Source organism: Diabrotica undecimpunctata, chromosome 9 (genome assembly GCF_040954645.1).
Source record: "Diabrotica undecimpunctata isolate CICGRU chromosome 9, icDiaUnde3, whole genome shotgun sequence".
NCBI lineage: Eukaryota > Metazoa > Arthropoda > Insecta > Coleoptera > Chrysomelidae > Diabrotica > Diabrotica undecimpunctata.
Window position 1 is genome coordinate 77,860,798 of NC_092811.1, and position 25,837 is coordinate 77,886,634.

General features: G+C 31.2%; 2 protein-coding genes across 2 annotated transcripts in view; both read left to right on the plus strand.

The window, feature by feature from the left end:
* Positions 1–448: 448 nt before the first annotated feature.
* On the plus strand, positions 449–3,766 carry LOC140449706 (uncharacterized). Its single transcript, XM_072543027.1, has 5 exons — positions 449–1,318; positions 1,435–1,740; positions 2,055–2,114; positions 2,380–2,433; positions 3,383–3,766. Exons 1-5 carry the CDS (start codon positions 1,190–1,192, stop codon positions 3,746–3,748), a joined length of 915 nt encoding a protein of 304 aa, XP_072399128.1. The 5' UTR covers positions 449–1,189; the 3' UTR covers positions 3,749–3,766.
* Positions 3,767–10,469: 6,703 nt separating this feature from the next.
* Positions 10,470–25,837, plus strand: part of dre4 (SPT16 homolog, facilitates chromatin remodeling subunit dre4) — a 38,386-nt gene continuing 23,018 nt past the window's right edge. The window contains exons 1-3 of the mRNA XM_072543618.1: positions 10,470–11,851; positions 21,275–21,799; positions 21,880–22,192. Of these exons, the coding sequence (XP_072399719.1) occupies positions 10,621–11,851; positions 21,275–21,799; positions 21,880–22,192 (2,069 nt within the window). The 5' untranslated portion in view covers positions 10,470–10,620. The remainder of the gene's footprint in view (positions 11,852–21,274; positions 21,800–21,879; positions 22,193–25,837) is intronic.

The following is a 25,837-nucleotide window of genomic DNA, read 5'->3' on the forward strand; positions in this document are numbered from 1 at the left end:
TTTAAATTACACAATAAGTGTTCAATCTTCTTCAAATCAATTCTATATTTTCTCAACACACTATTGATTTTCAAGGAAAAGATTGGTAAAATTACCAATATAAGAACCACTTAATATACATATACCCAAGAAAATCCCAAAATATACTGCAAAACTTAAGTTTTTGAACCTTTAAAACTTATGAACAATTTAAAAGTGTCCGTATGGATGCCGATGTTTCCGCCTTTAAAATGCGAGCATTTGATTGGTCTAGAATAACTAGACAACCTTTCCTATCTAGTAATCTTGACGGAAACAGAACTCGTCAAACAAAGAGCGGCGTTGCCAAGTCTCTCGTATGATGCCAGTATGCAAATAAATGTAAAATTTGTTATAACCATCGACTTAAAATCTAGATTCTAACTCGATGGTGATAACGCAAGGCTCCCATACATAACGGCCGATTTCATAATGATTCACTAAAGTGGACTTTAGTAAAAGGAGACTTTATGTTAAAGTCGACTTTAAAGTGGGTGTCAACGATATTTGATTTCATAACTTGCTTTAAAGGGTTCTTTAAGTAAAGTGGCTTTTAATGAAATTTTATACTGTTGGTTAAACTGAATTATGATGTATTTGAACTAAAATGGAAATAATGACATTGAATGTCATACATTTTGGCCATTTTGCTGAATTTCGCGCGTTTGTATTCTACTTATCTACTTACCATTAGATTGATATACTATTGTTGGTTTTTAACTACTAAATTACTTATTATTACTTAATTACTAATCCAGATTTAATTTAATTATTATTAACTTTAATATTAATTTAATACTACTTTTAACTTTAACTACTATATTATTTCTATATGTAGATTATTACTGGACTTTTTATTAATTAGATTTATTACTTAATACTTACATAAATCTACTACTATTACTTAAAAATTAATTAGTTCATTATCATTACTATACTTTTCTTTTTAATTAGATTAATTTCTTAAAAATTACTTAGTTCATTAGTTAGTTATAGTTCATTATTATTACTCTACTTTTATTTTTAATTAGATTAATTACTTAATACTTACTTTTTAATTCTAGTTTACTAATAATATTAGGTACCTACTATTAATTCTATTAGTATAATACCTATATCTATAAATTATTACTATTAAGTACTTTCAATTAAATAATTGAAAAAACCTAAAATGGACAAATCGAAGAAACGTTCTACAAACTTTACCAAAGAGGAGGAACTTCTCTTATTGCAAGAGATTGAAAAATATAAGGATATAGTAGAGTGCAAAACAACAAACAAAGTAAACAATAAAGAAAAGGTTGGTACAATATTTCATTTGTTAAAAATCCTTTAAATTATCTAAATAATTGAGTATCACATATTACCTATGTACAGTCAAGCTGTTGATGTTCATTTGCATTTCATATTTTGTAGGAAGAAGCATGGCAAAAAATTTTAACAACTTTTAATGCTAAAAATATGGTATGCCGAACAGTTGAACAAATAAAAAATAAATTTGACAATATGAAAACCAGAACCAGAAAAGTAGTTGCCAAAGAGAAGGCATATTTAAGAGGAACTGGTGGTGGTCCTGAAATCAAAACTTTGGAGGATCCTGTAATTGAGGCAACCCTGAAAATAATTAACGAAAAAACAGTGGTTGGCTTCAATACTATTTTAGATAGCGATTATGAGACAATCCAAACTAATTATGTATGGGAAGACATTCCTAGTACTAGTGTAAGTAAATTATATATTTGGTCTTAATACACACAATAGTAGCTACAGAGCAAAATGGTATTGAAACACAATAAAAATATAATAGACTAATAAATTGTATTTGACAAATAACTATTCACTGATTTATTTGTTGTTGGTGAAACCGGCCCTTAGTAAACAAATGTTTCATATATTTATAATAAAGCTTTATTATTTATATTACATATAACTTTACTGAAATCTATTGTACTGTGTATTATATCCAATATTGTTACTATATTTTTCATTCAATCAATATTTGTTTCCTTCAATTATCTGATTTAACATTTTTGTAGAAAATGACTTCAGAAGAAAAAATGTATGTAGATAATGATGAAATGGATCAGCAAATACTAGTAAGTATTAACTTTTAAAGTAATATACTTATAGTCAAATTTAATGGGATTGTCAGGGTAGACATTTTGTAGTTCGTAAATGTCTGATGGCAAATAGCTATATATTTATCTGTTTATTAGCCCTTATTTTAAAAATGTACATGCTATCATTGAACTACCTAATATGTCTCTCATCTCAGGCAGCTCCAGATATCATTTTTAAGTGATACCCTGACAATCGTATTTAATTTAGACTATATGTTCCTAATTAAACATTACTTTTTAGGATGCTGAAATGATTATAACTGAAGTTGATCACTCCTATGCCTCTGCGGAGTTGGTGAGTTATTAATAAAAACTATATAGTGTAAACATCATCATCATTCTCTTTGCCTTCTCACTATGCAGGGTCAGCTTCTCTAATTATTTTCCTCCATACTTTTGTATCCTGTGCCATATCAATATGAATACCTTTTACATCCATATCCTGACTAATTGTCACCCACTACATCTCTTTTAGCCTTTCTATTCTATTTCTTCCCAGGACTAAACACCTCAAAGCTTTTTGTATAAGATGGTCCTCATATCTACACTCCATATACCCCAGCTACTGTAGCACATGTCCTCTAATTTTGTTTTAAATATGAGCCACACCCAAAGTAACTTTCTAGTTACTCAAATCATTCAATGACGCAATCTCATTTTAGCAGCATGTAATTTCTGTTTATTTCTCTTTTCCACTGCCCAACATTCAGTACCATACATCATTGTGTCTCACTGTCCTAGAACTATAGAACTTACTTTTTAATTTTTTTTGTACCTTTCTATGACACAGCACTTCACTCACCTTAATTCATTTCATACTCTCCCTCTCCTAAGGCACTACAGCCCAAGTCGGGCCCTGGCTGCTCTCCTCCAGTTATCCCATGCTGACGTCTCTCCATAGATCCACTAAGCGTTCCACTAGGTGTTTGGTCATTGTCCAATTTTATGGGGTGACCTTCCACGAATCTACCTACCTACCTCTAATACCAATCCTAAATGTCTAAAACTATCACTTTCTGCAAGTTCTTGTCCATCCAAGCTATTTGGATTTGAAATACCATCTGTAAAAGAACTTCCAAATACTCTGCTTTTGTACTCAGCTTTAATCAATGTTCTTCAAGGGCTAGTTTCTCACTGCTTTAGTCTTTCCTCCACTCCCTTTTCCCACCCACACATCATTTGTATACATTAAACACCAAAAGAAAACATTTCATTTTATGATGAAATAATATATTTTATTGTAGGAAGAAAAAATACCTGAGAAAGTTATCAAGAAGCCCAAAACAGAGGAAAAAACAAATTGGAGTACGTATGTTCCAAGCAATTTACAAACACCCAGAAACAAAAAATTACTGCCAAAAATTAGAAATCCAGTTTTTTCTGCAAAAGAAAAATATTATAAGAGAAAATATAGACTTCTCCTGAGAACGTTTAAAGCAGAAGAAGAAGAAAGAAGAAAAAGGATGGAAAGGGAAGAGAAGAATGATAAAGCAGAAGAGGAAGGTAGAAAAATTAGGGAAGAAAGGGAAAAAAATCTATATGAAAAAAATGTAAAATTAATGGATTTAGACATAAAATTAAAACAAAAACAATTGGGAGAAAACGAATAAATAAAAAAATTTAATACCTTTTGTTTTTATTAATAAATATATTTACAATCTACCAAAGTGTTCATTTATTAGCAAAGTTCTTATGTTTTCTGACATATTTTCATTATTTTGTATGGGTTCTAATTCATCATTTGCATCATCTTCAGGTCCATTAGGAAAATTGTCATCCATATCAATGGCAATATTATGAAGCACCCCTGTTGCAACAATCACAGCCATGGTATTTTCTAATTTTAGTCTCATTCCTAAACGGAGTATAGGAAATCTTCTTTTCCACAAACCATATTGCCGTTCTACTACATTCCTTGTTCTTATGATTGATTCATTAAATAAATCCTCAGCTGGTGTTGATGTTTGATGCAATTTAGTCATTAGATATGGTTTTAAACTGTATCCACTGTCACCAACCAACATGTAATGGCCAAACATACCACTCTCAAAATTATGCTTCAGCCTACTATTATTAAAAATTGTCTGATCATGTACAGATCCTGGCCACCGTACAACAATATCCCTAATTTTTAATTTTGCATCACTGACTGTCTGGACATTTAATGCAAAAAATGATTTTCTGGACCTAAAAATTTCTGCATCCTGACCACCTGGAGAATCTATTTTTATTAGAGTACAATCAATTGCACCAATTGTCCTAGGGAATGAAGCGATCTTGTAAAAATCTTCAACAGCTCTTTCCATCTCTTGCTGATTCTTTGGCATATATATGTATCGTGGCCTTAACGATGCAATTGCAAAGGATACTCTTTTTATAATCCTACATGCTGAAGCTCTGGATACTCCCATAAAATCAGCTACATTTAATTGCATGCTTCCTGATGCATAAAATCTTAAAGCCAACAGAATTTGTTGCGTGGGAGTAATGCATCCACCTCTAAAATAAATAGCATTATAATTATTTTAATATCAACAAATTTTTAGTATCTTACCTGTTAGTAGGCAAAGATATTTGGTTTTCTATTTTGTGTAGAAGGCATAAAACTGTCTCTTTTCTTAACCTAAATCTTTGAAAAAAATCCAGATCATCATAATGTTCAAAATAGTTTATTCTTAGTCTGTAAATTTTTGGCCTCCTAACCGCAATAAATTCCTCTTCATCAGATGAACTTGAAGATGTTTCAAAATTATGCATAATTGCGATTTTAAAGTGTAAATATGTTTAAAGTTTAAAGAATGGTACTTATTACAAAAGTAATGTAATATGTTATGGCAGTTCCGTTAACCTCAAACAGTGTTGTTAAAATCGTGGTTAAAATATTCAAAAAATAGGTTATGTACTCTTTAAAGGAAGCTTTAACAACTTAAAGGTCCGAAATCCTCACTTTAAAGTTAAAGTGGGCTTTTGATAAAAAGGATCCTTTAACTTGATTATGAAATGAAAATCTAAAGTTAAAGGCAACTTTAAATTTAAAGTCTCCTTTAACTTGATTATGAAATCGGCTGTTACATTCAACCAGAGCAGAGATATGTCATTCACCTCAAGCAAAACTGCCGTCGTGACGTCAGCTCTCCTCTCCGCAACCCAGCAAGCCAATGAGGTCTCGTCTTCATGGCCTGGTCAACCATGCTGTTTCACATGGTTGCACGTGAATCGTTAATCCGCCACAGCCTAACGCACATACCGTATATCCTTATATCATCAAATGTCTCCATCTTAACTCGGAACAAAAATATCGTCATTGAAAAGAACGGTAGTTAAGTTTGGTTTGACTTAAAATATTGTACATTCAGTTGACTGTTAATCAAATATATTTTAAGTAATTTTCGACGCCCGCTCAGTCTACCGCCTATATATCTGCGTTATACTTTTAGATATTGATTTGAAATATGGAAAAGCTATGATTAAAGTATTCATAAAAAGCATACTCTAGTAGATAGATCGTCATTAAGTTTGTTTGCCATAAATTCAATTATGGTTTGTGGTTTTTTCCGAAAATGGTCTTTTCTCATGTGTCTGCGAGTCTGCTTTGGCTAGCCGGTCGGTGTTTGTGATGGATAGGCAGCGCAATTTTAGTGTGGGAGATGGAAGATTAACGCGAAGTAAAAAAAATTTGTCGAACAGTTGTGTTAAATCATCCACTTTATCCACCAGGAACTGATAGAAAAAAAAATTAAATTCGGTAGACACCAAGATAATGATTTTGTGAAGATACGTAGGACCGGTGAAATAAAAATGTAGATTAGATTTCCTTTTTCATATACACAAATATACCCTTTTTTGACAAAACATGTCAATAAAAACGTTAGGGTGTTGGTGGGGGTGGTGGTATATATACGCACCATTAGTCTTGTGTAATGGTACGTATGTGTACCAACAGTCCTACATAAAAATATTATTAATATATTTTTACTACTTTATTACTTAAAAATATAAAATAATTACTCAAAAATACAAAATATTATTGACGGTGATATACTGCGAAACACTTTTTACATAAAGGAATGTCACATTCTTCGCAAATGGTTTTTGTACGTGTTTGTGTTTTATTATCAGTGCACCTTTTACATCGTCTTATTGTGTTTCGTTTAATTGGAAGATGTAATGACACACTCTCGAAACGTTTTCTTTTTATAGATATTCTTCACTTCTTAGATAAACGTCGTATAGCAGAAATTTTTTGTCCTTCAGCAATCATTTCTTCCATCAGAGGTACCAGAAATTGTACCAGAGAAATTTTTTTCTTATTTTTTTCATTACCAATAATCCATGAGTTTACAACCGACATCATAAGTAAACGATGGAATACTTTTTTCCAGCATTTGTTTGATTTACGATTTAAATCGTACAATCTTACCATTTGGTCCGCTAGATCAACCCCACCTATAATTTTCCTGTAGCACGCTATCATTTCTGGACAAGCCACATTTACTTTCGAGCCATCTCTCATGGTTTTATTGATAGATGAAACAATGTCATTATGGTAATTACTCAGCATCAAGACTTCCTTGGTGTCCTGCCATTTCACAAACATTAGTCCATTTTCATTGCTTTGAAATAAGCATTCACCTCTTCGCAATTTATCTTTTATTATTGGAAAGTTTTTTCTATTCTGGTTACAGGTACCTATTGCTGCGTACTGTAGATTTTCCAACAAACAAACCGAAGTAAAAAAGCGATCAAAGCAAAAGGTTATATCTCTTTGTTTTGCTGTGGAAATAAGTTTGTTCACTACACGTTCCCCAAGAGTTCCTTCTACATATTCAGTTTGACGACCTGTGTAAATGTTGAAGTCGTAGGTATATCCAGTAAACGAATCTGACCTAAGTCACATTTTAATTCCCCTTTTTACTGGTTTTAGCGGCATATACTGCTTGAGTGGAGTTGAATTTCGTCATGGACTCGTCGATACTTTGAAAACTGCTGTCTTGTCGATATTTTTGAAAGGTACCTTTCAAGCATTGTACAACATCATCAATATAATACGTTTTTGAAGCTTCTGTTGGTTTTCTTGGTGATGCAAAATACATTTTTGAAGATATAACTTTGAATCTGTCACGGGATATTGCCTTTTGAATCGAGACGTTTCCAAGTGAAGGATGTGTTGACCAATAATTACTGATTTTTGGTACACGGTTGTAGCACATAACTAGCATGCCATCAAGAACTATTTGAATTTCGCCTAAAACAGTTTCTTTCAGACGAGCGTTTTTTCTTGACTGCTTCTTACATATTTCAATCAAACAATTTTATTAGTACATTGAGCAATATACGTATACAAAGAACGTGGAAACAACTTTTTGAAATATTGGTATGGCGAAAGTTAGATTGTATGCCAGCATCCAGTGTACAACTACGTTGACTTGAAATTTGTTTTTTCGAAGCAAAACCTTTATTTGGTGTTGACCACAAACAAAAGAACTACTAGGTGTCGCAGTTATTTCTAAAGTTTCCTGTGTATCTCGAACTTCTAACTGGCTCTCTGATTCTGATTCTTCATCAGAAGTTTCGTGAAAGTTATCTTGGCAGTCCTCGTTGGATTCCAATTCATCATCAAAAGGTTAATATATTTCATCACTACTTCCAGACTCGGAAAATGACAATTCCGCATAATATTTAAGTTCTTCTTGTGTAAGTGGTCTTTTCTTATCCATTTCTAAAAATGACATGAATAAGACTAATGGTACACTTACATACCGTACTATAAGACTATTGGTACTTATTAGTACCATAAACTTTAAAAACAGTCAAATGTTTATTTTACTATAAATAAATAACAATCTAAATATACTTACTATAAAAAGACACAAAAACAAACAGTCTGTGAAATGATATAATTCAATTTAACTATTATTTTTATCAAAAAACAATATATTTATGCTGACTGCATCAACCAACACATCTAAAACTCGCAAATTTGAGGTTAACTAAAATATTTTACGAGGCTACACGTGTACGTGACTCAAACGATACAATAGAGAACTGACTGGTGCATTTTTAAATATAATTTAACGCCAAAAAATTATTTTAGGCTCGTATGCAAACATAGTGGTACACATATGTACCTAGAGTCTCGAAAGGGTTAAATGTGACTTGGCATCTTTTGCTTCTATACCCCTCATATATATTTTTAAGGCTGCGCCGCAAATTTTATTTTCTTATTAGGGATTATCCTCAAGGATAAATGAATTATTTGAGCTATAATGAAAAATATTTTTGCTAATAGAGTTTAAACCTATTCTTACGATAATTATGACTCGTATTTAACCTGTAAACATGTTATTATTCTAAACAAGAATTCTTTCGTAGGTTCTCCGACTCGCTATAAAACCGGTCTTCTTTCCATGCTATTCTAGAAGGATCAACATAGGTCGCCGGGATTCCAGAACAACGGTTAATAAATATATATATATATATATATATATATATATATATATATATATAGAGAGAGGATTGGATTGTAAACAGTTAGTCTGAAAAATAATATCGAGTTGAGTTTTGAAATGTAACGCGCGTATTGTCGGGAATATAAATTGTAATAAATGTTGTAAATAAATTATATAATTATAGTGTACGATAAATTAGTGTAATACTACTGTGTGATACTAGTGTAAACTCAATTTTTTATTTTCTTATAATTCGAAAACAGAAAATCCGCAAATGAAATTTCGAATGGACGGATTATTTAAGTTTATGATTTGGTCATGGAGTGAAGTTTACACGTTTACACTGTATGATTTGTCATATTATTTTGTCATACGCATTGTCATTCGGATCGTCATAGTTTGTCACAGGAGAATAGGACGGTACCTATCCCGCATGATAAAATCATATGATTTTCATGGATTAGTGTTTTATAGTCTTCTTAGTAAAGTAGACTTTACACTACATGATTTTATCATATGACAATATCATATGAGATTTGTTATGATTCCTCGTTTCTATGATGTTTTAAAAAATCGTGTTTACACTGCATGATAAGTTATGACTTATGATATGAGTGACAATGAGTGAGGTTTTCTTGATTTTTCTTTTTGTTTATGGTCATAGAGATATTAGACACAGTATAGGTATCAACTATTAGATTTTGAAACCATTATAATGGAAAATAAATCGTTGATTGCATTGGCTTCCCGACTTTTAATAATAACACGCCGGCAACAACTGCGTACAGATTACAGCAGTAAGAAGAAAAAGATCAGACACCTTTGGGCTTGCAGGTGGCTCTTACGAAGAAATCGTGGACAGGGTATATCAAATTTATTGTTGATATTATACCAAATTAAAAATAATTAATAAAAAAACTAAACTAAAAGTATGACTAAGAAGACTATAAAACACTAAACTAAGAATAAAATAAACTAAATAAATAATAAAAGAAAAATACGATACAATAGCACACATTAGATAATAGGTTTAATATCAATGCAACAAACAAAAAATAAATAAATAAATAAAGAATGTTGTCTCTTGGTAAGAGAATGTCGCTGAATTGACATAAGAATAAGGCGCGATATTCAAATATGTTAATGTTACCCGTATTATTACCGAAAATCATATGATTTTATCATGCGGAATAGGCACTGTCCTATTCTCCTGTGACAAGCTATGACGAGCCGCATGACAGTGCTTATGACAAAATCATATGACAAATCACACAGTGTAAACATGTAAATTTCACTTTATGACCAAATCATATGACAAATCACTGATAAATCATGTAGTGTAAAGTGTGTATAATCATTTTAGTTTGGTTTCTTTATTAATTATTTTTAATTTAGTATAATTTATATAATATAAATTTGATACACCTCGTCCACTATTTCTTTGTAAGAGCCATCTGCGAGCCCAAAGGCGTCTGATCTTTTTCTTCTTACTATTAGCTGTACGCAGTTCTTACCGACGTATTATTATCAAAAGTCGGGAAGCCAATGCAAGCAAAGATTTATTTTCCATTATAATAGTTTAAAAATCTAATAGTTGTTACATATACTGTGTCTAATATCTCTATGACCATAAACAAAAAGAAAAATTAACAAAACCTCATTGTCACTCATATCATAAAGTCATCATAACTTATCATTCAGTGTAAGCATGATTTTTTAAAACATTATAGAAACGAGGAATCATAACCAATCTCATATGATATTGTCATATGATAAATCATGTAGTGTAAAGTTGACCTAACGCTCAGTAGACTATAGACTGTGTTATGTCTATGACAAGGTCTATGATGATTACAAGGATAGAACGATATGACACATGACATCTGACTTATGTCAAGCCGTAAAGTGGCGCTATTCCGGAGGAATAAAGATTAAAGCGAGATTCCAAATTTTTACTATTCTTGTGTGTTTCATTGTAATGATAGTGTTACCGATTTCCGGCATATCAATTTAACTCATTTAGTTTTACTAACATGGCCAATGTCAATTTAGACAAACAGTCTTTTCATCGTAGATTGAAGAAGCTATACAATTCATGGCAAAATACCGAGGGAGAAAATGGTTTCTCAAAAATGGATGCTTTAGTCACTGCGGTCGGCAAAGATGATGATATTGTGTACAGCAAATCAGGTGCACTGCAAATATGGCTGTTAGGTTACGAACTTACAGATACTATTATGGTTCTTGTAGAGAAAAAAGCTTATTTCTTAACAAGTAAAAAGAAAGTTGAATTTCTTAGGCAAGCCGAACTTAAAGAGAATGATGAGAACCATATCCAACTAAACTTATTAGTCCGCGATAAAGACAGCGATGAAGCAAAATTTAAAATTCTTTGTGACGCTATAAAGGAGAGCAGAAGTGGTAAAACTTTGGGAGTTTTTTCAAAGGACAATTATTCTGGATCATTTGTTGATAATTGGAAAGCAATGCTCAAAAAGCAAGATTTTCAAACTGCAGATATGAGCTCTCATATTGCTTACCTAATTTGCCCTAAAGAAGAATCTGAAATTACTACAATGAAAAAAGCATCTCAGGTAACAGTAGATGTATTCACAAAGTATTTAAAAGATCAGATTATGGAGATTATCGATTCTGAAAAAAAAGTCAAACATAGTAAATTAGCAGAAGGAGTTGAATCTGCCATAAGTGATAAAAAATATGTGTCAGGAGTAGATGTTAATCAGGTTGATATGTGTTACCCTGCCATTATACAATCTGGAGGGACTTACAATTTAAAATTCAGTGTTATTAGTGATAAAAATGCACTACATTTTGGAGCCATCATTTGTTCACTAGGTGCTCGCTATAAGTCATACTGTTCCAACATTGTTCGAACCTTGTTAGTAAATCCCACAGAAGAAATTCAAAACAACTACAATTTCCTTTTAACAATTGAGGAGGAGTTAATAAAAGTACTTCAGAATGGAGTAAAATTGTCAGAAGTTTATGACACAGGTTACAATATTGTTAAAAAGGAAAAGCCAAATTTGGTTGAACATTTGACAAAAAATTTTGGATTTGCAATGGGGATAGAATTCAAAGAAAATTCCCTAATTATTGGACCAAAAACTACAGTGGAAGCCAAGAAGGGAATGGTGTTTAATTTAAATATAGGTTTTTCGAATTTACAAAATCGTGAAGCTTCTGACAAGGAGGGAAAAATATATGCTTTATTTATTGGAGATACTGTCTTGGTTAATGAAGGTTGGTAGTAATATATTGTTTTAAAGATACTTTGGTATGGCATTTAAATATTATTTACTATGTTTAATGGGAATTAACCACAAATTCTTAAAATATTTCTTCATTCTTAAAATATGATTTAAGGAATAATTTTCAAAGTAAAAATTGAAACATCAAAATAAATGTATTTTAAACTGAAATTGTGGTTCATTCCCATTAAAGATAGTAAATAATATTGGTAGTAATATGCTTACATAATATTTTTTACACTAATATAATTGAATTCGCATATTCTTTTATCCAGTCCTTCAATTTTTCCTGTCTATTGATGATAATACTCACATAATGATAGATTTGTAAACATGTAATTTTGCTCTCTTATTTATTTCTTTTTTCTCAAAATGGTTTTGTAACTGTATAGTACTTATTACTTTTACCTGCTCTATTCACTATTCCTGTATCTATTTTTCCATCATCTGTTATTGCTGATCCCAAGTATTCATATGTTGTCACCTGTTCTAGATGTTTTCCTTTGTGATATATTTTATTATTTTTGTTCTTCCTTCTCTTTATGAACATTACTTTACTTTATATTGTTTGGAAGGTGTTTTCTTGTGTTGTTTTAATATTATTTATTATCTTTAATTGGCATTAACCACAGTTTAAACAAATACAAATTAATCAAATTATTTTGTTTTGTTGCTTGGTAATACAAAAAATCCTTATAAATATATGACATATATTATACACTTTAAAGTAGCTGACTTTAAAAAATTGTCAATGTTTTTGAGGTGTTTTGCTGGGACAATTTTATTGGAGAGTAAATAGTTCATTGGATTATGTGGAATAAACTTTTACTTCCTCATCATGAAAATTATAGTATGTGATTTGTCCTTAAAACAGCAACCACATCCAATTGGGACAGTAAAATTATCTTCTTATTAATTCCATTGTAAATCATGAGGAAAAACAGAAAAAAAAACTCATGAGACTATCTTGACATGGTAAGTATTTGGTCTTATATGTAGTTTGCTCTCAATATTAACATCATACTCTTATTTTAAGTTTATGTGACATTAAAACATCAAAGGTGTATTCTCCAAATATAATTGACTTACTAATAGTGGTGTTTTCTTTTTATTGATATTTTCTTTTATTATTGGTAACCATTCCCTATTACATTCTGCAGATGAATTTTCAACATTGTTGGTTTCATTTAACACAATAAAGGTAGATGCTTCTATTTTTATCTTTTTACCATCTGCTTCTTTCACTACTACATATTAATCATTCTACCGAATTCTATGTTCATTTTCCCATGCATGTTTACATATCTGAGATTTGTCAAATTCTCTATTTTTGATATAAGTTTCATGTTCACTTATTCTACTAGCAAAGGGCTCTGCCTTATCATATATTTATGGAAAACTTCAAAACAAATATTTCTAAATAAAATTAAAATCCACAGTATGGCACAGATATGTAGATGATGTATACTGATGAAAATAAATGATAAAGATAACATAATGTTAAACTGTTCACAAATTCCTATGCAGAATGTAGTAGAATCTGCTTACTGAAATTAAAATAAGATATCAATAAACAGAAAATAACACTATTAGTAAGTTAATTACATATCGAGAATATACAGTTTATGAAGTCACATAAATGTAAAATTAGGGTATGATGTTAACATTGGGGGTTGTAAGACCCCTAAGGGTCTTACAACCCTAAATGTAAGACCAAATACTTACCATGTCAGGATAGTCTAATGAATTTTTTTCTGCGTTTTCCTCATGATTGACAATGGAATTGCAAACAAAAAATGTTCTGTCATGATTGCATTTTTACAAGACAAATCACATACTATGATTTTTCCAACTTGTATTTTCAAGTAAAAGTTTACTTAGTTTGTATTTTGAGAATGATTCCTGAAGTGGAAAAAACATTAAAATAAACATGTTTTTAACTGAAATTGTGGTTAATTCTTTTTAAAGTGTATCAATAATATTACTTTACTTTGTTCACATTTATTTCCACCCTCGTATTGTCTATTTCTATCCATATATTTATAATTTTTTGTACCTTGTCACTTTTATCCATTAATATTATATAATTGTCATATAATTAAAAGCCCCTCTGTTTCTATAGGTAACAAGTTCCTTTGTCCTATTCTTGTTTGTATTTTGTCTGATTTTCTTTTAGTGATCCTATTTATTTTTTCCATAACCATATTAAACAGAAGGGGACTAAGGATATCTCCCTCTTTAATTTGTCCCTAAGTACATATTTCTTTGTCTTTCAGTTTAGTTGTTTTTGATTTTTTCCTTTTATAGATCTCAGTTTATTCCAGAATATTCTATTATTTTTAAAATAATCTTAAGATCTGTTCAAAATTATCCTCAGAATCCTTTTTTTTTACTCCTCTAGCAGCCCTTTTTTTATTGAGTTGTTGATTTTATATTATCAAATCCATAATGCTTTTAGCATTTCTAGCCTTTTGCTACTTTTGTATATTTATCATCCAGATTTTGCACACAGAAAATATTTGTTATTTTTAAATTGTTTGTCATGCTAAAAAGCAATCATTCCTACTCCTTTCCTATTTAAGGTTCTTTCTCCTGAACTCTCATACCTGTTCTGATCTCTTCCTATTTTTCCACAAATATTAGCTATTATTCCTATTTGTCTCTTTTGTTTGGTAAATAATTTCCTGCAATGCCTTCTAAAATGCATCCATAGCCTTTTTTTTCACTTCCTTCTACTGAGGAGTAATATGTTACTTGTTTCTGTTTCTAACTCTAGTTTGTTGTATATCAATTTTCATCTTTATTCATTTCATTGACACAGAAAATTTTTATCTATTTGGCCATTTCTTCAACTATTATAGTTTAATGTCTTTCCCATTTAAATAAGTTATGTTTCATCTTCTAAAGACTATAGTGATATCGTCATGGATAGTATCATTCTTGCCATATGTTGCCTGTTAACTAACTTTGGCAATCTTCTTTTTATCATTTATCTATGTTAACAAGAATTAATGTTGCCATCAGAATTAACATTATTATTATCATTATTAAGTTCAGTTCCTCATCATCATTAACTTATTATTATTCATTTTTGAATAATTCTTATAGTCAAAACTAGGTAAGATGACCGGATTGGGATTAAGCAATGAACAGGGGACCTCAAACAGTTGTTAAGTACTTTAAAATTTAATTCCGCATCATTTGAAAAGTTAATTATTTAATTTCCTATATTTTATGTTTAGTAATAATGTTGGATTTTGTTCTATTAAAAGCAAATGAAATGAATATAATATTTATATATAATTTATTTCAAACAATTAAATTTATTTTATTAATGAAATTTTGAATATAGTAATAATTCATAACTAAATATTAATTACTAATTAAGAATACTAAATAAACTAAAAATTAAATAAATTAAATACTTATAAACTTTACATAATTTAATCAGTCTTATTTAGTAATATTTCTGAAGATTTTTGTGTGCACATTGTTGTAAAGTGAATAAAAATACCTATTATTTAAGTACTGTATCACCTCAACCAATGAAAAGGCTTTTATTCAGTATCTAATATTTCACTATCATCAGATTCCTAACTATCTGAATTATCTATGCGAATAATTACAGGTTGCACCTCACCTACAACTTGCTAAATTTTATTTGTATATGGTCATGCAATGAAAAGGCTTTTATTCGGTATCTGATACTTCACTATCATATTTGTCGCTAAAATAGAGGCCATGTATGAAGACTGGTTTCCCATTTAACACATTAAATGTGCATGACCCCGATGTGGCCCACATTGGTTAACTTGCAGGTGCGTGTGGGGGTAGCGTTGGTTAACTTGCCCGTTCGGGGTAGCTTGTATCATAGTATTAAAGAAGCTGTACAAATTAAGCAAGGCAGTGAATCACACCGTCCCTTTGTGAGTAGTGAAAGTGTTAATTCTGATAACTTTATTACTAGTGGACCAAGTAAGTTAAGATATCTATTACAACATCTTTATGTATAATATTTTACTGCTCTATTTTGTCACTCAGCACTGCTCAACAAGTTTTCAGAATATTACAGAATATAATATTATCATACTTATACAGTGAATTTATTAACAAAAAGGTTTTACTGAATTTTGTTTAATTTCATGTAGGTTTACCAAATAATCAGTTATACCATTACAAGAATATATCATTATTCAAAAAATTAGGTTCCATCCACATAAATATCTTGAAAAATGATTCATGTTATCTAAAAACTGTTATCAACAAAGAAATATGTACTGTGTCAGCTATATCTGTGCAGATCATATTACCATCAAATTCATATGTGTCATCATATATTACATATTTGTTGTTAGTTAAAAATTAAATGATCTGGTATTATTTAACATCTTAGTGGGAATTACATAGTAGGTGGTTGGTCAATCAGCATCTTATGTAAAATGTCATTTAAAACTATTATTATTCTATTTTTTAACTTTATACCAATCTGAAAAAGCAAACATCACCTGAAATATTAATAAATAAAACTGATTAAATTATGTTTGTTTATTTAGTATTTAATTTTTAGTGTATTTAGTAATATTAATTAGTAATTAGTATTTATGTTAGGGTAAGTACAACCTTAAGTTTAAGTTTGTGGGGTTGCCATCCTGGTCCCCGGCTGCCATCTTGAAAAAATAAGGGGAAAGGATTTTCGTGCTATATCTTGTAAACTAGCAATCCTACAAAAATTTTTATCAGACATTGCTTGTAGCAAATTAAATTGTCTACAACTTTATTTTTATTACTTGTAACTGTAAAATGGAAAATAAAAAAGTTATAAAAAAAATAACTAAAAATTTTTGAACAAATTTTCTTTTGGGCCTTATATCTTTTTCTTGTAATTTTACAATAAAATGACATCAGAGCTATATCATAGAGGATTTTTTATAGAATAATTTTCACTACAAATTTGTTTAATTTCATCAAATTCTTTGGAGTTTACAGCACTCCAAACTTGGCTGTGTTCCTGTATACTCGCCATTTTGGAATAAGGGGTGTCAACTTCCTATGTTATCATTAATTTATTATCGACCTATTCTCCCACCACAAAACTTATCCCACCTCATACGCTTCACAAAAAAGCACCATACCAATATTATTCTAAGATAGACTTCTTGGTAATGTAAAGTACAAAACAAACTTAATAGACCTTCTCAAAACTTCTCTATAAGAAGTGGGTTTTAGTGTCGGCCAGGGTGAATCTGATGAAGATACAGTTATCATCCATTCTGCTCTTGCTGCATTCCAAGCCTATGATGCTGTGACTGTTGTAGCAGAGGACATTGACACTCTTGTCTTGCTCACTGCATTATTAAGGGAGCAGTCCAAGGGAGGGGGCTGGAAAAATTTGGATATTAATCAAAACTTTCAAAACTCCAGCACACCCCGAACTTCTGAAATTAATTTTCTGCAGATTCAAGTGAAACTGTGAAAGTATGTGTGGTTGATGACAAGTAAATCTCAAATACTCTGCAGTGTCTCTGAATTGTTCTGGTGAAACTTTCAGTGACATTATGGAAATATTAAAATTAATCGAAGAATTCAAAAATGTTACCCACAATGATACCCCAAATGCTACCCAATACTAACTTCCGTTCTTTAGCAAACATTCACCTTTGATACTGAATTAGACCTGAACCATCAAAGAAAATGAAAAAATAATAGCTAAAAAACAACTTTTTAAATATATAAATAATATAAATAAATAAATAAATTCTATCTATCTAATCATGCTCAATATTGTCTCGCCTGCAAATTGTCAGTGAATTAGGTCTAATGGGGTTAACAAATTAATAAATTATATGAACAAAACAGGTAATAAAAAACTAAGCCTAATGGTTTGTTTTTATCATATTCTTATGAGTATTCAAGAACCTGGCCAACTTCATGAGTGCTGTAAAACAAACAGAAATGAATGAACTTGAACACATTTTTAGTGAAAATTATTTGTTGAAAACTTTCTATAATATTGCTCTGATGTCTTTTTATTGTAAAATGATCAGAAAAAAGTCAGTTATAAGTCCAAAAGAAAATTTGTTCAAAAATTTTTAGTAATACAAATAATAAAGTTGTAGAAAATTTAATTTCCTACAAATTATGTTCTATATAATTTTCTTTAGGGTTGATCATTTACGAAATACAGCGTGTACAGTGACAAAACACTTTGCCCCCCTTTTTTCAAGATGGTGACGACCCAACAAACTTAAACTTAAGCTTATACTAACTACCCCCACACATCAAAAGATAAAATTGCGTCGTCTCAAAAATGTAACTTTTTAATGGACTATTAGCATAGTATAGTATAGTACACATAATGATTACTATATTTAAAATGTCATTAATAAAATAAATTTTATTGTGTGTAATAAATTATATGTAAATATTATATTCAGTTAATTTGCCTTTAATAGTACAAAATCCAATATTCTTACTGAACATAAAATATAGAAAATTAAATCATTTCCTTTTCAAATAAATACAAATATTTAATTTTACCACCACTGTTTGAGGCTCACTGATAATTGCTTAATTAGTTATCAGTCTTCATACATGGCTTTTACTTTATCTGAATTTATCTATGTGAATAATTAGACGTTGCACCTCATCCACAACTCATTCACTTTGAAAGGACTGGATGATTAGATCTTCCATATGCCTAATACAATTTTGCCATTGTTCAAGTGATTCTTTCTGCCACTGTCTTTATTTGTTCTAGTGATTCTTTCCATAAACTAAGAATGCTAGTGTCACCTGTTATTTTGGATACATGCTTGTCATAGTAATTTTTTGCTATACCTCAAACCAACTGAATTTTCATTGTAGTGGCAATGCCAGGGTGGAAGTGGAAGAACTTCATGGCCATATTTAAGAGACATTTGGTTGATGACAACTTCTTTTTAATTTTGTAGGCTTCACAACTTTGCAGTAAATAAACCTTTAAAAATATGTCAGTGTGATCAATTACATCTTTAGTTCTTCGTTTGTCCAGCTGTTTAAAGGAAAATTTCTCTTCTACCTTTTGAGTGATAGGATGCATTATCCAGCACTATTATGGATGGTCGCTCTAATTTTTTTAACAAATTTTCTTCAAATCAAATCTTCAAAAGTATTGATTTTTGTTTTTTGAGCATTGACTGTCAGTCTTTCTCTTTTGTTTACATGAGTTATCAAGTGGACTACTTACATTCTCCTAGATATAACCTGTGTGAATTTGCCCCTGACAACAATTGCAATATCGTCAGCATATCTTAAACAGTAAAAGTCTTTTCTGGACAGATTTTTGAGATGATCATCTACCAAGGTTGCCTAAAGTAGAGGTGACAGAACTTCTCCTTGTGGACAGCCCCCACCTGCTCTTGCTTTGGTGGTTGCTTTACCCAGAGTGGATATTACTATCCTACTCTTCAAGGGTGCCCTTATTCATCTGCATATTGCCACAGGTTTGTCTCGCCTACTCATTGCTTTAACCAAAAAGTTGGTGGTAATATTATTAAATGCCCCTTCAATATGTAAAAAAGCGGCCATTGCTGTATCTTTGTCTTCTATTCACTTTGAGATGAGCCTATATAGATCATCCAATACTGAGTCCATAGTTTTACCAGGTTGATATGCATATTGACGAATGCTTAGAGGATTATCTTTTTCGCCTCTTATGCACCTATCGAGAAGTCTTCGCAGCATTTTTAGTAGAGAAGACTGTAGGCTTATTGGTCCTTTAACCTTTTGCCATATTTCTGGTATGGCCCTCTATTCTAAACTGGCTTTGAGGATCTTAAAGGTATTAGATATATGCCATCTGTCCCTGGAGAATTACATGGCTGAAATTATTTATATCCCATCTAATTCTGTTTGGTCTTGTGATTGTTACAGCTATTTTCCAATCTATAGAACTTAGCCTAGTCAGCCTTTGGTCTATGTTGGTTTATCTATCTGCATTATTCAGAATTGTTGAGACTGGAAAGTGTGTATATGAATTCTCTAAAACTTTAGAGAGTCAATATCTCTGTAAATTTGCCATTAGCTTTCTTTATTAAACCTACTTCTTTAATGGTAGTACCATCCGTTGCCAGGACTTTATGGATTTCACGAGAGCAGGCAGGGATATCTGTAATCTCTTCGCAAAACTCTCTCCATAAATTCCTTTTGCTTTTACGAATTTCTTTATTGTATAGTGTTAGCTTATACCTGTAGGCATCACAGTCTTGGTTACTTTTGGCTTTGTTAAATAGGCTTCGGGACTTCTGCCCTTGACTTCTTTAAGTTTTTTCACAGACTGTATTACCACCTGTATTCTTCCTTGTTTTTTTACAGACAGTTTTCATGATCAGCTGCCATAATAGCTTCGCTCATTGTTTCTGCTGCCGAATTTATAGCCTCTATGCCTTTAAACAAGTTCATACTCTCGCTGAGATTTCTACTGAGGGATTCTACCCAGTTTTAATAAGAGATAATTGGAATTTGTGTTAAGTATGGAGATTAAGTATCAAATAAGTACGACATCTTCCAGTTACAGTGAACCTGTAATTGTAGTGGACTTACGAGAAATAAATGATGTAACTCAATTTATTATATATTTACAACATCCATATACAACACCTCCGTTTTTATAATACATATATTATAACTTCTTCCTCACATTTTGACAACCCATTTAGTATGCTTTCTGAGCCTTAAACTAGTCTGCCAAATATTCCATATAATATATAATTTTTTGATGGGTTTAATTTTTTTTACATCTTTCATTTTTTCCTATGAGCCCTTATAAATAAATTTACATGTTCATCAAATTATTGTATGTTTCTAACTTTTGAACATATTCTCTTCTTATATTCCCTGCTTTGAAAAATTGCAGTGTTACAATTAACTGGTATGTGGTAAAACCTATCAATATGGTTGCATTAAATATTGACAATATGCTTAGGTACATTTCAAAAAATATTAAAATTTTAGAATGAATTCTTTTCTACATTGGCTTTTTAAGTGTACCTGCTCTTCCGGTAGGGATCTATGGAGGAGTAATAAAAATCCACAAGTCCCTATCTCTTATCATACTGTTCATCCATAAGTTGATCCAATAGGCCAGCATATTCCAGTCTTAACGCTAAGAATGAATTCTCTCGTGTTTATACAAAGTATATTTAAAATAATTTCAGTTTTGATCCATATTAACATTTATATGGAATGTTCTTTTTCCTAATCTTATAGACTAGGTGTAATTAGCCAGTCATAACATGACTATATGGAATGTTCTATAGACAATAAAAATAAGTTATGTTTTTTTGTATATCTTATAATATTTTACAACTTTTATTTTATTATTTTGTTTTATTTAAATTTTGTGTAATAATTATCAGTTTTTTATTTATTACGTTAGGTCAGCCAGCAAGTGTCTTAACAGCATCCAAGAAGAAGATTAAGAACATTGGTATTTTCCTTAAAGATGATTCGGATGCAGAAGAAAATGACGAAGAAAAAGAAAATACTCCTAAGACCGAAATTTTGGGAAGAGGTAAAAGAACTGCTGTTATTGAATCAAAATTGCGTACTGAACACAGCACTGAAGAAAAAAGAAAAGAGCACCAGAAAGAATTAGCAGCTCAACTAAATGAAAAAGCAAAAGAGCGTTTAGCAAAACAATCTGGATCTAAAGATAAAGAGAAAGTTAGAAAAAATACTGTATCATACAAAAGTGTCAATCAAATGCCTAGAGTTCCTGAGGTAAAGGAACTAAAATTATATGTGGATCAGAAGTATGAAACCGTTATTTTACCTATTTATGGAATTGCAGTTCCTTTTCATATTTCTACAATTAAAAATATTTCTCAATCTGTTGAAGGAGACTACACCTATTTGCGTATTAACTTTTTCCATCCCGGGACAACTATCGGAAGAAATGAAGGTAATTTTCTTGGCTCTTCCATTTAGTAAACTTCTGTTATTTAACAAATTCAAAACCTATAACTTTTTCTTTCCATTTAGGTAACGTCTGGTCTCAACCTGAAGCAACTTTTCTTAAAGAACTAACATATAGGAGTACCAATACAAAAGAACCAGGAGTAGTAACTGCACCCTCATCTAACCTTAATACAGCGTTTCGTCTAATTAAAGAAGTTCAAAGGAAGTTTAAGACACGAGAAGCTGAAGAAAAAGAAAAAGAGGATTTGGTTAAACAAGACACATTAGTACTTTCACAGAATAAAGGAAATCCTAAATTAAAAGATCTCTATATTAGGCCTAATATTGTTTCAAAACGTATGACTGGATCATTAGAAGCTCACACTAATGGTTTTAGGTAAGTTATGTAACTATTTATTTCAAATTACAGTAAACTCTCTCTTTTTAAAACAAGAATCATTCGGAGATTTGCGAACCTGTACCCTTCAACGGACTTTCTGAACAACGGACTCGCACAGTAAAATGATTTACATTTCATATGATGTAAACATTTGTTTTCCAAATATTTCCTTAATCCGGCAGTTATATCAATTACGGAAATAATTGTTTTCTCGTTGAGGTACTAATAACTGATTATGATAATATCCTTTAAGATAATGATAACTCAGCGATTTCTTACAGGTCGTATACATATCAGAATGATATAATTAATTATACAAATATTTATAAACAAAATAAATTAGTTGCGTAAACACATTCTAAATGAGTTTTACACGTTTTTTGTATAAATAATTGTAACTGAAACAATAATTGTTTAACCCTAGAATACTAACCTTATTTTTACCTTTATTTACACTAACCACCGTAAAATTTACTACGCTGAGAAAAAAATGTGGTCACTGAAAAGTATTTTATTTATCTTAATCTTACAAATTATTTTGAACAAAAAGATGTTTGTAAAACCTAAAAATCACAAAAAAAATCATAAATTCTACATTTTAGAACTACACTGCTGACAACAAAGGGCGCGATATTCACCACAAAATGGACGTCGGCAGTCCTCGCAATGATGGGTTGTTATTCGACGTTTTTTAGAAGACGGACAAAATTGACATATGGCACGTTTTGACACAATAAGGCATATTCGTTCTTGCTGCGGCTCCAGATTTAAAATATTTTCAATCAGCAACTTTACCGAGCTGTTCAAAGTTGGCCAATTTACACGATGATGTAGCCAACGTTTCGTCAGTTGTTCAGACAAAATGACCATAAATTTTTTTCTGGTGATGTTTTTTTCTGCTGTCGTTGTTGGTTATGATTATAAATTATCCAAGAGTTTATGCAAGCTATGTTTATCACGCCATAGAACAGGCAAAGAGGCCATCTTCTTGTTTTTGTTGAAATGTTCATGTTTCCACACATTTGGTCAAATGTGTCTACTCCGTACTTGGTTGCATTATAAAATTTAATGATATCTGTCTTTCCAGTTGGACCACATTCTACTGGACCGTTGTAGATTGTCGACAGAAGAAGCACATACTTATTTACTTTTGTCTTATAGGATACCATTGTTTTTTCACTATCGAAGCAAAATAAGGAATGACCAATTTCACGATTTTTGAGATTTATCATCTCTGGAGGTATTTCTCTTTTATTTTGCCGTAGAGTACCAACTATAGTTAAATTTTAAGGAGGTTTTAAGAGCTCTGATGCTAGTGGTACTAACGTAAACCAATTATCCATGGTTATGTTACGGTTACTTCTGTACACACCCTGAGTTCATTGTTTTACATAATATAGAGGCAGTCCATTGGTTTTAGTTTTTTTCCTAAATACAATTCTGCATCGAATATATATTTGGTACCCACGTCACACAGCTATTTTCAGTCCATATTTGGCTGGCTTGTTTGGGATATACATGCGGAAAGAACATCTTCCCCTAAAAGCCAGTAGCTGCTCATCGATTGTTAGGTATGATCTGGGCTTATGGGACGTTTTGCAGTTCTGTATAAGATCATCCCATATCTCACGAATGGCTGCTAATAGGTCTGTTTCTTTTCTGTCTTGTCTAGATATTTTATCAAAACGTAAACATTTTATGAGAAATTCAAATCTTTCCCGGCCCATATTTGCTTTATATAATATCGCACCAGAAATTTTGTCATCAAATATGTGTCTTGTCGCTAAATGATTGTTTTTTTTGGGCAGCAGCAAAAATAAGTTGTCCTAGGATTGCATGCAATTCGTCAATATTCACTTTCGAGTTAAGTTTTGATTTTATATTTTTGTTCCCTAACAGAAATTTCAGCATTTGTATATCCTACAATTTTTGCTAGAGACTCTGGACTCATTAAAATGTACGAAGTTATTTTTTGGAGTTTTGGTAGCGGCCTTTGGTTGAGAGGATCACTTCATTTCAGTCCATTTTTACCTTTTAGACTCGACGGCAACCGAGTTTGCTTCTCTTTAGCTGCAGTTTCTGGAGATTCTTCTTCTTTTGATGGAGTTTGCTGAGCAGGACATTTCCTTTCTTTGTCGATTTTAGAGCCATTGCTTTCTTTTCTTGAAAATACTGAAGTAAACTGTTTTTCCAACTCATTACTCTTTTTAGAGCTTCTTTTTCTTTTCCCACTACTAGATGACAAGTCATGGTCGGAATCTGAGTCATTTTCTCTTGATGGTTCGAACTCTGATTCAGATGGACTGAATGCTTCTAAAACGGCATCTTCTATTTCAGATCCACTTTCTGATTTATCAGAATTGTTATCCGATCCATCTGACCTAAGTTCTTCCAGGCACAATTGCAACTCAGCTTCTAACTCCCGCTGCTTGAGAGGTCTGTGTATGTCTCTATTTTTCGTATTCATATTTTACACTAAAAAAAAAAAAACAAAACTGATAATATCGTGGTTTCTGCAATTATAATGTTATTACTTATGTTTCGATATACACTAATGTATGAATAGATGAGCGGGCTAGAGATACGGGTGTACCCCTTCCACAATATCCTACAACAACGATATTTGGGATAAAAACTACATTTATTATTTAAAATCAATACAGATGTCCATAAGTGTTATTTAATATAACTGTTTACGTTATCAGCACTAAGTAATAAAAATCTGTTTCAAGTTTGATGTTTCTACTTCACATTAATTCAACTATTTAGCAAAGCAAACAAAATAATAAATTTTATTAACGTTGTGTGTTGGTCAGTGAAAGAAATGCTGACACCAGGAACATTACCCGCTTAGCGATTTTTATTGTAAACGCGACCACTACTTGTGACCTTCGTTTTTGTCTCTTGTCATCCTAAAATTCCTGAAATAACATTCTCTGTATCATTAACCGGTAGTCTGCTTTAAGATGATATCACTCCCACACTAGAGTTAGCTTCCTCGACTTTTCAGAATCATTCGATTTTAATTTCAGTAGTCGTTTCCACAATCATCTCAAGGTCGTCGCTGGTATTCTTTAAGTTTGTACAAAATAGCTTCATATTTATCTGACGTTATACCTTACATATCCAGTCACCTCAGTTTTGTTTCAATCCTCTTATACGTAATTTCTGGCTCAACATGGCATCGTTGAGAACCATGGCATTGTTGAGAACAAGTTTAAGTAATTCATATATATTCTCATATTCTTCTTCAGGTTCCTTCTCCTATCGGAGGTTGGAAATCATCATCGCTATTTTAACTTTATTAGCCGCGCTTCTGAATAATTCTAATGAGCTGCAACCGAACCACTCTCTCAAATTTCTTAGCCAGGATATTTTGCGTCGTCCTGGGTTTCTCTTCCCTTGTATCTTCCCTTGCATAATTAATCTAATACATACTTCTCGCCCCTCATAATATGACCCAGATATTGAATCTTTCTAATTTTAACAGTTTTTATGACTTCACATTCTTTCTTCATTCTTTGTAACACCTCTATATTAGTTACTTTTTCAGTCCACGATATTCTGTGGATTCTCCTGTAGCACCACATCTTTTATTTAACTATTACTATATTCTCATATAGTAATAGTTAAATAAAAGCT

Coding starts and splice junctions, on each gene's coding strand:
- LOC140449706 (XM_072543027.1), top strand. CDS start 1,190: ATGGACAAATCGAAGAAACGTTCTACAAACTTTACCAAAGAGGAGGAA. Junction 1,741..2,054: donor AAGACATTCCTAGTACTAGT/GTAAGTAAATTA, acceptor ACATTTTTGTAG/AAAATGACTTCAGAAGAAAA. Junction 2,115..2,379: donor AAATGGATCAGCAAATACTA/GTAAGTATTAAC, acceptor ATTACTTTTTAG/GATGCTGAAATGATTATAAC.